Raw genomic sequence first — 16,164 nt, 5'->3', positions numbered from 1 at the left:
TTGCCTACATGGACGTTATTGTAAACAATTGGGTGATTGGGTCGATATCAACACTTCTGGAGATCTCATCCTCACCTAAACGAAAGGGAGAGCACAAAGACAGCAGGTGCTCATCTCTCCCTTTACTTAAAAAAAAAAAAAAAAATCCTCCCTTTAGTATTCATACTGTGGCCTCTCTGTATTATTGGAAAATGCCTTATTTTAGTCTAGCGGTTATTGTGAGACACAGACTCCCCAGGCGAAGACCTTCAGCTTCACCCATGATCTCTGAGCCAAGGCTTGTGCATGTGTTTGTGTGTGTGTGTGTGTGTGTGTGTGTGTGTGTGTGTGTGTGTGTGTGTGTGTGTGTGTGTGTGTGTGTGCGTGTGTGCGTGTGTGGGGCTGTGTGCATGCGTGTGTGTGTGCGTGCGCATGTGTGTGCATGTGTTTGTGCGTGTGTATGTGCGTGTGCGTGTGCATGTGTGTGTGTGTGCGCGCGTGTGTGCGTGCACATGTGTGTGTGTGTGCGTGCATGTGTGCATGTGTGTGTGCGTGCGTGCGCATGTGCGTGCGTGAGCGTGCGCATGTTTGCCCACTCCAGCTGCTATAAACAAGAGTAAACCTTAACTCCCTCACTAGCACTTCCTGTTTCCTTCCCTGCCTCCTTCCCTTGCATTAGTACACCAGGCCCTGTGAAAACACTGAGGCAGAAGCAGCACTTGGCAGACAGGCACCCCAACAGGGAACAAGCAAAGGTTACACCCAACTGCAAGGCCAGGAGGATTGATCGTCAAAAGATGCTTATAACAGTGACTCTGACCTTGCTTTTGAAATCTGTATTTCTTTTCTCCGCGCTCCTCCCGTGTTAAACAAGATAAAGTGGTTTAGCCGCCACAGTTTTGCTTAGACCTTTTACCCATCAGTGCTCGGTTTTATCGAGCTTGACAATTTTTCGTAAGGAAATGTTCCGTGGGTTATGTGCCTGGTGGTGAAATAGTTGGAGCTATCTCTCTGAACATCTCAGGGGAGCGGCTGGATGAGAAAGGATCTCATCATGCGAAAGCTTCTTGAACACTTGGAAAAACACGATTAAGACCGTAGTGAAAAGCAGAAAAAGATCAGACAAGAGGACGTAGCCTCAATCTAAAGTTAGTCAAGCTACTTAACTATAGAAAATGTGCCCATATCTCTCAGTACAATCATGCAGTAGTAGTGTAGCCGCAGTTTACCCAAGTTGCACTCCCTTTGACTACTAAATGATAATCTCCAGGATTTGCCTTTTGTCAACATTGTCGAGAAAATATTGGCTCTCCTGTCTTTAGTTTTGGAAATAACAAATCAGGTGTATAATCTGTCCAATAACCCTGTGAGAAATATGAATTAAAATGGATATTCCCTTTAATAATCGCATGTGTCTCTCTGCATCTGTGTCCCAGAGAGGATCTGGAGGGCTTTGTGTCCAGCGGTGCCCTGACCCACCTGAAGGTGTGTTTCTCCAGAGATGCCCAGGAGGCCTCACCAGCAGGCCCCAGATACGTCCAACACAACCTCCTCCTCAACAGCCAACACATCACCAGCATCCTGCTCAGACACAACGGTTGCCTCTACGTCTGTGGGTAAGACTGACCTTGATGATCATGGCAGCAGTAATTCTATTCTTTTTTGTTTTATTTTAACCTTTGGTTGTTTTTTTTCTCCTTGCTGTTTTCCTGTGCCGCTCACATTCCCACCTGGGAGCTGCCCAGTACAGCCACGCTCCTCGACTGTTGGCCACTGAGCAGCAGCTTCACTGGAGCAGTAAGGGAATAAAGCACCTTGCTCAAGGGCAAGTCGGTGAGGAGGAGACGAGAGCCTTACTTATTTTACATTCCCCTCGCGCATTTTCCCCCTGCTCTCGTCCGGGGAGTCAAGCTAATAACTTTGCCGTCACAAGCCCACCTCCCTAACCTCAAGGCTGCTGCTGCTGCTGCTGCTGCTGCTGCTGCCCTGACAGCATGCAACACCGCTGAGGGCCATTTCTGTTTTTTACATTTATAGTGCATAAACAAATCTCTGGAGATTCGGCACAAAAATATGAAATGCTTACTACAACAAGACAAGACAGCCAAAACATACCTAGCATATACAGCAACTCATCTTGAAGTAAATCACCTTAGATGCAACCACATTTCCTTGGAACAAGACAGATGTTTCGTTGGAACATTTATTTGGCTTCCTCAGAGCCACAGAATCAGTTTAGCCCATAAATTGATACCCCCCCCCCCCTCCCGTAGAATGCAACAAGAAGCTACAGGTTAGTTTGCTAAAGCAATTTATTTGCAGGACACAGTCCTGGACAGGCAGGATCCTCGCTGAATTCTGCAAAACCCTGCAGACTCAGCAGAGTACTCTGACATATTATCTAGCAATGTCTGAAAAACATGTTTATTGATTACGTCAGCCCTAGTTCCTCATCTCATCTGCATTCCTTCCCTTACCCAGGGATGCTAAGAACATGGCCAAGGACGTGAACGACACCCTGATTGAGATGATCAGAGCGGAGCTTCAGCTGGACCAACTGGAGGCCATGAAGAAGCTGGCAGGGTTAAGAGAGGAGAAACGTTACTTACAGGACATCTGGTAGCTGAGAAGATAAGGGCCCTTCACGGTAACCTCTCACACTTAAGAGAAATCAGCATGCTCGGCTGTGACCTCTAGAACTGTCAAACTGTGGATGCCGAAGCCCAGAGGTAGATTACACCGCCCAGCGCCACCCAACTCCAACGGACTCCAGGGATATCGGTTCACTACATCATCTTGGTTCACTACATCATCTTGGTATGTGCTGTTTGAACAGAAAGGACCTTGGTTGGGGCAATAGCTTGGCCCCGCAGTGTGAAAATCCTTTTAGTGCCGACAAGCCCCCTACTTTCTTGGGGAAAAGGTATTTACTTCAGCCTGATGTGATATACTGATTGTGACTAGACTGAGAGTGGGATATGGCTCCACCCTGGATGGCAACAACACAGCAATCCGTAGCTCTTTAACAACACGAACAGCAAATTGTTTATGGTCGTTCATTGAATTTGACAAATTTATTTTTCCACAAGTTATTTTTAGCCTGGATTATGCAAAAGCTGCGCACTGCGCAACTACACACACTTTGGTGTTTTACCTCTGAAGTCATTTATTAAGGGAGCTTACATCAAAGATTTGATATATACAGTATGACAATATTGAAAATGTATTTCAATGCGAAAATCATATTTTCTCCAGTATTATGTTCTGTGTATTAAAAGCAAAACATGTTTTTTTTTTATCAGTAACTCCATCATACCATCAGCAGAAATGCAGCGGATATAATGTTCTTTTTGTCACTTTCTTTGAAATAATATTGGTGTGAAATAATCTATGTAATCATAGATCAGGTTAAAGGATTTTTTTTTTCAAAAGCCAGGCCCTGTGATTTATCATGGCATTGCGTTATACTGTAAGGGCCAGAGCCAAATCTAACTCCTAATGTGTGCTCCTCATTCACCTAACTGTCTTTTCCTGTCTGCTGCCATAGACTGTCACCACGGTGACTGAACTCTAAACACCAAAACTGCCACAACATGTTTAAAACCAAATGTAACTGTGCCTTGTGTGATCATGAATTAAAAACTTATTTTAAGGGGAAATCTACACGTTTGATATATGTGTCTATGAATAGAGTGTGTAGTAGGGCTGTCCCGGCGAGTCGACGCAATCGATGACGTCGACTAAGTAATTAAGTCGACGCACGCTACGTGCCTCGACACGTCACAATCGTCACAAAACAAAAAAGATGGCAGCGACGGCCGGAGAAAGTAGTGGACGCATGGCTGTCTTGGCTGATCCACAAGCTAGGGCAACAACCATAGGCGATGTTTGTCTAAGCATGATATATTAGCATTAACATGGAACGTGTTTCTGATAGTGGTAGTCACTTACCATTGACTTAGCGTAGTTTCTAAACCATCACCGTCATGTTGAAAGTAATTTCTGCACCGCAGCGAACATAACATTACACCATTAACGGTGTTATTCGGCCGTTTAACGTTAACGTACATATTTCCGTTTGCTTTCACGGCTAACATGTAGAAAATTGATTAAACTAACGTTCCAGAATACAGACCATTGTTAGTCTGTTGCTGCTCACGTTAATTTACTGCGTGCATCATTTAACAGTGCTATTCGGCTGTTTACATTCTTCTGTTTGCGTTCATGGCCATGTAAGATGAGATCAAAACTAACGTTACAGACCATTGTTACAGTCTGTGACTATTAGTCTGTAAATCGTTTGTATTATTTATTTCCTTACCCCCACACTGATGCAAACATACTGTACATTTGGCTGAGTTAGCTGCACATTACTCCAGTGATTAAATAAATCCATGTCCTGTAAAAATACTGATCCTCCTCAGTTTAGGGAAAGGGTTCATACATACAGTGATGAATCATGAATGTAATGTAATCTATGTGTCAGGTGGTCCAGTATTTTCGTGATGAGAGCAGGCAACTGACAAATAGGCAGGCACTATCTATTATAATAAGATTAATATTAATAATAATTCATATGATCATATCATAATAACAGACATGGAAATTAGACTTAGACTAATTTTAAATATGTCCCTACAGTATTATATTATTATTTCTCTCTCTCTCTTTAATAATAATAATTGTTAGATTAATCGACTAATCGAAAAAATAATCGTTAGATTAATCGATAAGAAAATAATCGTTTGGGACAGCCCTAGTGTCCTAGCCTACATACAGGTGTGTTTGTCCAAGACCTTCCATTGTCGGCTATTTAAAATGCTAAATGTTGGAGAGGGAGGGGCCTCTCTTGGCTCGTGCAGAAGAGGAAATGGAAATTCTTTGAGCGATACCGAGCTCTGATTGATTAGGAATGATTGTCCCTTTTTTTTTAATGTTGAGATAATTTGATTGTTCATGGTGGCATGGAGGCTTTTCACTATGGGCCTTCTTAGCGCACGGCGGTGCCCCAGAGAGAGAGGCTTCTCTGAATCCAATCTCCTAACAGCAGTCTCTTTTTTTTTTTTTTTTTTTCCTCTTGTAGGAAGAGGAGAGGAAAACATGTTTACAATGTCTGCCGCGCCGCGCCCGTAGATGACGGCCCATTCGATACGTTTTTGAGCTGGGTAAACAAAACGTAGAAAGCAATCCCTGCTAGTGAATAATTGGTTTAATATGGCGTTGTCGAAGGTAGAGCCGTCCTTGTGTTTGTCCAGCCACAGCTGGCTGCACCTCCTCATCGCCCTCATCCCTCAGTGTCCAAGTCACAGGAGCAGAGGACAACATCAAAATAATTATGCTGCGTGTGTGTGTGTGTGTGTGCACGTGTGTGTGTGTGTGTGTGTGTGTGTGTGACGACTAGGCTGGTCTGGTGGTTCGTCTTGATGCATCATGAGGATGTATAGCCTGGGCTTAATGCACGACTCCTAATTTGTTGTTTGCATGTACCAGATAAATGGCCAAAAACTAACTTGGGTGCCGGCCCGTAACAAATGGGGGAGTTTCATCAAAGCATTAGCATTATTAGTGTGTGTGTGTGTGTGTGAGAGTAATTTTGGAACCTGGCAGCAGAGGAATTAGACCCTGGGTCTTTGAGCTCAACCAGCCCTTATTTACCCGGGCTATTAACATGCCCCCTCATCTCCATTTTAAAAAATGACCCTCAACCAGAAGATGGAGTGTCTGCCGGGGCCGCCTCGTATCGCCACGTCCGGCGATCACCTGGCACTGATGAAGTTTTAAATGATGGCGCCTTAATTAAAAAGGTTCAAGGTGCCTTTGTATCTCCCACAGCCAAGCTGAAACAGCGAGCTGAGGAGATGGCCAGGAATAAATCAGCACTGGAGGGGTCAGTGTGACTAGAGGACAGTTGGCCCTCAATGATAGATACCCCTTGTTAGGAGTGGCTTCAATGAAGAAGAAAGATGTGTGCTGAAGATAATTATGGGAGGGGGGGGAGGTTATACAAAAACTAACAAGAACATGGTGCTCATTGTTATTGCCACATGCTGTCCCACAGCATCAATCTGTTCTCTCCTGATTTGAGTTTGTTTATTCGCACAAAGAAAATAACGAGAAATAATACAACATGCAACTTAACACAAGATTGTGCCGGTGAAGAAAGAAACCCAGAGGGCCTTATAGTAATCTCATCTAATTACAAAAAAATGAACACAATATACTATGATAACGATAAAAAAAGATTACAAGGCTTAGTACATCTCATCGGCTAGGCTAAGGAGTGAAGCTATGCAGGTGGGCTTGAAGTTCTCGACATGTTTTAGGTGGAACGTGAGTCGACTTGTCGATCTTGTCGAACCCGTCGATCTCGTCGATCTTGTCGAACCCGTCGATCTCGTCGATAGAGATAGCTTCGTACTGTCATGCGCTTGCTGATATAATTATCGTGGATAGCGCATATGACACCGCTGATGTCATAACATCATCGGCTCTGATGTCATCGGCGAGAAGTCTGATGATGTCATGGGGCATTTGTGCTCCCATTGTGATGACATTAATGATGATGTCACCGTTCGCTGCTGCAGTTCCCATTGTGATGACATCGGTGATGATGTCGTCATCGTTCATGATAGATCCAGGGATAGTTTCAGGGAGCTGGCTGCATCCGAAGGCCCAGGATAGGCCCCTGGGGGCGGGCATCCTGCCTCGGAACAGTTCTGCAAGAGAACCTTTCGAACAAGTAGCTTAACACCAACAAAAAGTTGAGCTGAGTGGGTGTGCAAGTGCGAGAACATGTGAGTGTGTTATTGGATGACATGCCTGCAGCTGTGCAGATGATTAAACCACTATGACACAGATGGATCCTAAGTTTATATTGATCATTCTAAGTGGATACTTTTGAAATAGGGGCATATTTGATCCATAGATAATATGCTCCTATGCTGTATAGTGCAACATTTACCACCTGCAACAGCATGTAGCTGATATTGTTTTCACCTTGTGAGTCTCTATCGTGTGTCTGTGGACAGATTTTGTGCACAAATTTCATGCAAGATACGGTCAAGTGTGCAGTTCACATCACAATGAAGGCCAAGTTCGAAGATGGGTGTGGTCTGAGCAAGGGGACCGGAAGTAGCGCTGGCAGCTCTGGCAGTACAGAGTGTCTTCATCTTGCCAGGCTTAAACGTGATTGTTCCAGTTTGGTGGAACGCCATATCCTTTAACAAGTGTGTGCTAATTTGGCGCCCCTGGTGGCGTGGTGCCCTGGGCAGTTGCCCTGCCCTGTCTGACTCGTCTGACTTCACTATGGACCCTCTTCAGGGGGGCCATTTTGTGTCGAAAAGGCAGGGTAAAAACAGGTGCAAGCAAAACACTAATGAGGGTTTCAATAGTGTTTTGCTGGCACCTGTGTTTACCCTGCCTTTTCGACACAAAATGGCCCGCGTGAGAAGGGTCTATTATGGAAGTGTTGAGTGAGCTCAAGTGGGGAGATGCCGTTTGTTTTTACATACTAGATTACCAGTGAAGAATATTATTGACGTCAACATCATTTATCCTTCTTTTGTACAGTCCCTGTTGTCAAGTTTGAACAGAATGATGTTCTATTGGAAGGCCAAAGCTTCCATTCAGTGTGAAAGCTGTGTCGCAGTGGAAGACTCATCGTGCGTTATAGAGCAAGAGGCAGAAAGCTGCCGCATCGGAGTTCTGCTGGCCTCGGCATCACCTGTGTGCTTTATCATTAAAAAGGACACTTCCACTCTATCTCTGTTGTTCTCACTCTGCAGTCAATGACCCAGGGATGTCAACTCAGCTGTTTGATGCAGCATCAACACACACACACACACACACACACACACACACACACACACACACACACACACAGTCTGCCCAGCTCTGCAGAGTCCCAGCTGTGCTCCAACACTTTAACTTCAGCATCTGTCAGGAGTGGTGGAGAAAAATCTCTTGTTTTCCTGAAAAGGCTGTTGTTCCGCTTCTGTTGAGTTTCCTGTTCGCACTGCGAGGAACGACTGTTGTTCTGCTCTCTGTTTATTGATGAAGCAGGAGAGATACCCCGGCTTCTCATTCAGCAGAGCAAACATTTGCTGTAATTGATGCTGGCAAGCGGAGGATGAATTCAATAGGAAAGCATTGTTCTGCCTGGAACTTTAAAAGAATCATATCTATAGCCTATATTCAATTCAACAGGCCAGGGATGACATTAGGGATCCATGATATATCGGCAATCATATCGGTATCGGCCGATGTTAGTCATTTTTTTAATATATCTGTATCAGACCGATGAGGAAAATAACAGCAATGTTAATATCAGTTATTTTGGCATCCGCCAAAATCTTCATATTGAGAGGAATGATCAATATGCGGTAAATCTATGGTTTATGGACTTTTCCAAAAAGTTTTGGAAATAAATAAAGACATTACTTTTTAAAATTCACATTTACATGTTTTTCAGTATAAAAAAAAAAGAAAAGATTATCATAGAAACCTGTTTTCACGCAGATCGTATCGACATTGGTAAATATCGGTTACTGGCCATTACAGCAATGTTAATATCGGTTATCGGTATCGGCCAAAATTTTCATATCGCTGCATCCCTAGTACTGTAAACAAATATCTCAATAACTGTTAAATATTCCCATCATCATTCATTGACATTGTGACCTGTTTAAAGAAGGCCAATGCCAGTTATGTTCTGTGTATATATGGAGTTGAAGCTACTTGGTAGCTTATAGTCAAGAAACTGCCTCGCTCATCAAATGTTGTAGCCTATTTGATGATGTTTCCGCAATGGATGTTCTCTCAATCTACATTAGTCAATGAAATGTGCAAAACTGTTTGAGCGTTTTCCAACTTGCAATGATGGATGAATACTTGGCAGAATTGATAGCCTCGTTAGTCCTGACAGCTACAATGGCTTATGCAAATTGGAGGTAAGTGCTGAGATGAGTTTGTTCAGCAATGAGGGATGCATGTAAGGATGGGTATAACTGAATGAAAAGAAACATGCGTGTATTTGAGTGTTAACATTTTACATGGAGCTTGATCAATAGACCCTTTTCACGGGGGCCATTTTGTGTCGAAAAGGCAGGGTAAACACAGGTGCAAGCAAAACACTAATGAGGGTTTCCAACTTCCCTGATTGGAATTTGGAAACCCTCATTAGTGTTTTGCTTGCACCTGTGTTTACCCTGCCTTTTCGACACAAAATGCCCCCCGTGAAAAGGGTCTATACAGCTACTCTCCAGGCGCCCATACACACATACATTTCAGATTAATTTGAAAACAAGCGATTACAGTAAATAAGGGCTATTCTTCCACATAAAGCAGCTTTAGTCTTTGTAGATGCATCTGACTGGAGTTTGATCCAGGCGATTATTCTCAGTGGCTTTTCACTGTCCTCTCACTGCATCAGTGAATGTCCTGATTTCACCCAAGGCCACAAAATCAGCCATGCATGGGCCCTCTGGTGATCTGGTGGTGGTCAGTGTAGCTCATCAGCAGCAGTTACAACGTCCTGCTTTACTCCCTGCATCACACACAGTAGAGGAGAAGAAGAGATTGACCTTACAAACCTGGAAAACGGAGTAAAATATAGACAGAGGAGAACGAGCAGAGACAGAGGCTTAAAAATCCATTTTTCCTCTGTGGAGAAGAGAGACGAGCAGAAAAGTTGAGGGTGGTGAGAAGAATAGAATGATGAAAGAACAACAGGAAAGGAGGTAAGAGGTACAACAGGCAAATGCAAGAGGTCCCTAACACTGAATTTATTATGTGTTTACCATGCAGCGGGAGGTGAACTCTGGTGAGGTACACCACCCATCTGATCCATGTTGGAGTTGCACTCCTGAGATGGCCTCAGAGCACCTCTCTCTCATGCTCGCTCTCTCTCTCTCTCTCTCTCACACACACACACACACACACACACACACAGACAGAGTAGAGGTAATGTATAGACCGGCCCCCTGAGGAAAAATAATGTATTAAGGATGCATTTAAAAAATAATGATTGTGTGATTACTCATCGTCCTATAAAGTGACAGCCCATGTGTTTTTAATGGGACAGCTGGGATTTCACTCAGTGATTACTGTTTTATTGAAAAATCTGTACACACGGAGGGCAATTACACTGAACAAGAAATATAAACGCAACACTCTGTTTTTGCTCCCATTTTTCACGAGTTGAACCAAAAGATCTAAGACTTTTTCCCATGCACACAAAAGGCGTCAGTTATTTCTGTTTAAACCCGTACTAGTGAGCACTTCTCCTTTGCCAAGGTAATCTATCCACCTGGCAGGTGTGGCATATCGAGATGCTGATTAAATTATTGCGCAGGTGTGCCTTCGGGCTGCTCACAATAAAAGGCCACTCTTAAGGTCTTTGCACACACAGTCCGATTGTTTTCGTATGCGTGTTTTTTTATCCGTCATCTGAAAACACAGACGGGTCCCAGCTTGCAAAAATCTATTGACTGATGCGAAAAACGCAGAAAATCGAACCTCGTCCGAAAACTTAAATGACGGACGTAATTGTCGGACTCGGTGTGTCAATGATGATTGACACAAATGAGGTCGTATTATTTATTTTTTTCGTGCATCAATTTCGGACGAAAATACGGACTTGGTGTGCAAAAGCCTTTAAAGCTAAAACGGGCTGTTTTATCACACAACGCAACGCCACAGATGTCACACGTTGTGAGGGAGCATCTTAAGATGCCACGCCTGTCAGGTGGATGGATTATCTTGGCAAAGGAGAAGTGCTCACGAACACGGATTTAAGCAAAATTTGTGAACAAAATTTGAGTGAAATAAGCCTTTTGTGTGCATGGGAAAAAGTCTTGGATCTTTTATTTCAACTCCTGAAAAATGGTAGCAAAAACAAGTGTTGATATTTTAGTTAAGTACAAATGTTAAAGTATAAACTGTTGCAGTAGCTATATCAATATGCTAAACGCAAATTATGCATCAAGAGAGGAATTATGAGTTTTGTTCATTTGAGAGATTGGGTATGAAATTGCTTTGCTATGTATGTTGATATATGTATGACATACATGAATTAACAGTGTGAATAATACAAATACCTTTATATGATTCACAGTTTATTTAACATAATCTGAATTGTCCCACCCATTTCAGTTCTTCAAAAACGACATACTGACCAAGTTGAACAACTTCTTTTTGAAAATAGAGCAAAAAAAAAACCAGCAAAATATAAGACATGCTTTTAGGGATCAAAGTAATAAAACGGCAGAAGACCCGTCAGGTCAAGATCCAACTCCCGATAGAACCATAAGTTTGATCCAGAGCCAGTAATAAAAAAAAGTTTGAACATGTGTTTTCTTTGGCAGCACATGTTACAGTGTCCTTGGCTGTCGTTGCTAAGTAACTGGTATGTCAACTGATCTTTTCATCATCTCATCATAGTGATATAATGGCATTGTTATTTATGTTACACCTTATGGAGTATTTTAGGCTACATCCACCCGGATACAGATATTTCTGAAAATGCCTTTTTTCCTCCTCCGTAAAAAGAAAATGTCCACGGCAGAAGTGTTTTAGAACAGGTGTTTTCAAAGTGGGAGGCGGGCCTGCCCAGGGATGCACCAAACAGTTTCAGGGGAGGCTCAGTGAATGGAAGTGGAAAAAATATTACATTCGTTATCAAAAGGAGATCACATAGAATAGCCTAATAGTGTGTGATTTGGTTGAAGAGATAGTTCAGAGGGGGATCATGTCTATGTTCCCCGGGTTCTATGTTCCCCGGGTTCTATATTCCCCATTTTTCACTAACCCTAAACCTAACCTCCCCCAGACCCTAACCCAAAACCTAACCTCTCCCACCCCCCACGCCTAAACCTAACCTCCCCAAGACCCTAACCCAAAACCTAACCTCTCCCAGGGAACATAACGGGGTTCTATGTTCCCCGGTCCCACAAAAACGGGGAACATAGGACCCGGGGAACATAGGACCCGGGGAACATAGGGATGACCCCTTCAGGGGTATGTCGTTTGGGGGTTATTTCACAGTTTTTCCCCACTTTCCCGAGTCACAAACAAATAAATGCCTTCAGACAGACAGTTTTTAAGTATTTGGTGTAGTCTGAACAAAGTATGTCAAACAGCAATATCATGCTATCTTGGCTAAATTTTTTAGTGATGTTTTAACAAATTTCAATAATGTAGACTACTTAGCAGCCAACGCCCAGTTCAGGTGATATCACAGTGCACGCCCCATTTCTTTGAGGTTGTATAACCCATTCATTGTTAGGCACCCCCACTTTCATTCATGCTGTCTCCTCATCCATTCACAGTTTCCCACGCTGCTTTCCCTCATGTGGCAATAACCACTCAGCCCAAGCTATTCCTTTCCTGCTGAGCCAATGACCTAACCAGCGTAGTATATCAGAGTCCATGTTTTACTCTGTTTGCTATGTGCTGCGTATGTGTTATGTGTCATCCTCAGTTACTGATCATCAAAAGGCAGAATAAACACAGCTGCAAGCAAAACACTAATGAGCGTTTCCAAATTCCAATCATGGAAGTTGGAAACCCTGGCCCCGTTCCAATACCCATACTTCCATACTATTTAGTAGGCAAAAAAAGATTTAGTATGTCCCAATACATAGTATGTCAGATGTAGTATGCCAAGAGTACCAGGATGTTGTACTACATCAGCTCCTATTTCGGAGTATGCATCGATGCATGCTGCACCAGCCAAACTTCCCCACAATCCTTTGCGCAGCAGGAAGTTACGTCTTCTTCTTCTTCTTCTAATGTTTTATGGCGGTTGGCAAACAACTTTTTGTGCATTACCGCCACCTACTGGAGTTACGTCGCACTGACTGAGCTGCGTGTTCATGAATGAGATAATTAACTTTAAGAAAGCCTTGAAATATGTTAAAACCAAACAAGCATGGTGTGTACCAAAACATGCATATCTTGATTCCTGTTTAGAACTCTGACTTAATGTTTTTGCTTTATTTATTTTATTTTGTTTATTTGATTGTCTGTTCCAATTTTGTAAATGTTTAGTCTGCATTTTTTGTATAATGTACTGTTTGTTACTGCCAGACTTTGTTTATTGAAAAAAAAAAAAAAAAAAAACTCAAATGTGGCGCTGCGGACGTCGGCGGAAGTGAGCAAGAGGTCGGAGTTCAGGAAGCTCACGTGACGACAGATGTAGTGTGTCCCAATAGTATGCATTTTGCATGCATGCTGCACTACAATCCATACTTTGTGAGGGCAGCGGCAGTACATACTACAAGAAAGAAGTACAAGTATGGGTATTGGAACGGGGCCCCTCATTAGTGTTTTGCTTGCACCTGTGTTTACCCTGCCTTTTTGACACAAAATGGCCCCCGTGAGAAGGGACCATTCACTCCCTTGCATCGTTCCTCTTTGGTCCGGGTCAGTATTACTGCTGGATTTCTATCCTACCTAGTTAATTGGCGTTAATTGCATTCACCTGGCATTCCACCCAGGTGTAAATCACATCCTGATTAGATGGCCTTATTGAAAACCAGCAGTGTTCCCAAATGGCTCGATAGCCCCGGTCTTGTTTCTCATCACTGCTCATATATCATGGAAACTAATAAATGGAGAAGGCTAGTCTACTGTCCTTTAGAAGAAGTAATCATAATAATGAAAAGTCATCTGCTATATGGGCCTGGAACATATTTCCCTGGAGGGCTGAATAACGTGCTTATGCATGCATGTTTGCATGCCATGCGCACGGGCACACACACACGCACGCACACACGCACACACACACACACACACACACACACACACCTAGACACATGCTGAAGCCCAAATGTTGCAGTTCGTGCAGGCTGCTGGTGAGCCTGTGATAAATCACTGGCCCTGACAGATGTCTTGGGGTTTGATGCAAGCTCATGAACTTCACCCCGAGAAGAGGGAAGGACTGAGTGAGACGTTTGTGTGCTGAGAAGATTCTCTGCACAAACCTCAGTGGGCTGAAGAAACAAGATGAAATCAAATAGTTGAGGAAGACAGGGCTGGGCTTGGTGATAGATAACCATGTGCCTCCCAAACCAGAAAAAAAAAAAAAAAAAAATCCAAAAGTATATTCTCGCCGTCAATCAGAGGCATTTAGGGAGTGGCCAGGGGTGGCACTGGCCCCCCATGAAATCTGATTGGCGACTCGAAAATCCTGAGGGTGAGTCTGTGGCCGACATGACTGTCTTTCAGAGGCTGTAGTATAGCGGGCTCACTTTTTAAAGCACAGTGAAGATACTGGCATCTATTCAACTAGAAGACCTAAGGCATCCATAGCTACCGACCATGGCATGCTATCTGGTTGGGAAGGGGGCTAAATAACGCTCCAAAGTTAGGATAAATTTTAGCGAGGGAAAACCTCTCTACATCCTTCCTAAATGAAGTGCCACCCTTGCTTGAGACTGGGCCCCACCTGGGCCACTGAGGTCAAAATGGCCTGGACACGCCACTGCCATCAATCCTTTGGTCTGATACAAGTCGAGAGGTAAGTTTAGGACCTCTCATCTAAACTTGCTCCTAAACTTTTGGAGAATAGTGAAACTGATGATTTGTGTGTGTGTCTGCGTGTGTTTGTGTCATGGCATCATCGGCTCTGGGCATCGTTATTCAACGTTAGGGCTAATCTGGCTGACGCAGTTGCTCGTCTCTCGCCAGCTCACGCTCCTAATTGGTTCGCCAGTCCTCCGTCTCAGTGAACATCCTCTCGTTCAGTTTAGACATTACATACATGTGCATTACATACATGTGGACATACACATGGACATAACTTGAAAATAAAAGACGGTTACGAACATAGATAATGTGATAAACTGTTGACTCGGCTGTCTCACCCGGCACTCCTGCCATCTTTGGGGTCAGAGTCATCAAGAGTGAACTCTGACCCGGAAGTCCTCTATATCAACTTCAGTGTCTACATTCGCCTTTTTCACTTCCCAACCAATTCACCCATTTTGTGTCTAAAAGGCAGGAAGTAACACAGGTGCAAGCAGAATTAATGAGGGTTTCCAACTTCCATTCCATTTAGGTGATCCAGTGCCAGGGCCCGTTAATATTTTGCTTGCAAATGGCTCTATATTCTGACAGCAATCACTGAAATTGAGTGTTTGGTGAGTGACTTGAAACCCCCAACCCCCCACTGTCCTCTATCTCTCTCCTGTAGTCCTGCAGGCTGGGTAGTAGAGACTCACGGATGGCAGCATTGGATTCGGGGTGATAAAATACATAGTCCTTATAGGCATCGCGATCCGACCTTCCGTTTCCCAGAAAATGTCAACTTTTCTCTGATTGGATAAAAATTGCCACCGACCTCAAACGATCCAATCAGTGAAAAGTTAACATACGAGTTACGGTTGGGGGGGTTGCTGAAAACATTGCTGAATGTACCTTTACAGTAAGTCTCCAGAGAAGCATGTATTTCTACGTAAATACCGCAAAAGTAAGCTAAGTCCTAAGTATACTGTGTGTGTGTGTGTGTGTGTGTGTGTGTGTGTGTGTGTGTGTGTGTGTGTGTGTGTGTGTGTGTGTGTGTGTGTGTTGTGTTTAGATTTTTAAGAATTTATGCTATGTAAATATTTACATAATTGTATCAGAAATGAAATCCCCTACATCATCTACAATACAGCCCTTCCCCTTACAACATATTACCTGCATTAGGAATAAAACAAAGGTATAGAAGTATAGAAAGGGAGAGAAAAACAAAACTATTATATTTCTACTAATCTAGCACTGAAATGAACTATGAAAATCCTAAGGTAATTGTCACGATTTGGGCAACAACAAAAAAACACATATTGACCACACCGTTTCTGACAAACATTACTGGGAAAATGTTGCTGCAGTAGTATAAAACCCATACTTCAAAAGAATGTTTGAAGTGTAACTGAAACTAAATGAAATCAAAATGATGTGAAAATAACAATAAAGAAATTAGACAATCTAAAATATTATAACCTTGAAACCCCCACCTCCTCACACACTTTACCATCTTAAAGAGCGAGAGAGAGAGAGAGAGAGAGAGAGAGAGAGAGAGAGAGAGAGAGAGAGAGGGGAGGGGGCAGGCATGGAGGCTGAACCTCGGTGCGCTCTGGAGAGGGATAATTGCAGGGGCCAGAGATGGAGACTAGGCGACTAATGAGGCAAGTCACTAATTAG

At 43.3% G+C, this 16,164-nt stretch overlaps 1 protein-coding gene across 1 annotated transcript in view; it reads left to right on the top strand.

Annotated features, from left to right (window-relative positions):
* The window catches only part of mtrr (5-methyltetrahydrofolate-homocysteine methyltransferase reductase), a 33,882-nt gene extending 30,330 nt beyond the window's left edge, over nt 1–3,552 (top strand). The window contains exons 14-15 of the mRNA XM_083651730.1: nt 1,416–1,595; nt 2,461–3,552. Coding sequence (XP_083507856.1) covers nt 1,416–1,595; nt 2,461–2,602 — 322 coding nt within the window. The 3' untranslated portion in view covers nt 2,603–3,552. The remainder of the gene's footprint in view (nt 1–1,415; nt 1,596–2,460) is intronic.
* Nucleotides 3,553–16,164: the final 12,612 nt, after the last annotated feature.

This window comes from Poromitra crassiceps, assembly GCF_964638095.1.
Source record: "Poromitra crassiceps genome assembly, chromosome: 2".
NCBI classification, from domain to species: domain Eukaryota; kingdom Metazoa; phylum Chordata; class Actinopteri; order Beryciformes; family Melamphaidae; genus Poromitra; species Poromitra crassiceps.
The sequence above is the reverse complement of the archived record's forward strand: the minus strand, read 5'-3'. Positions and strand labels throughout refer to the sequence as shown.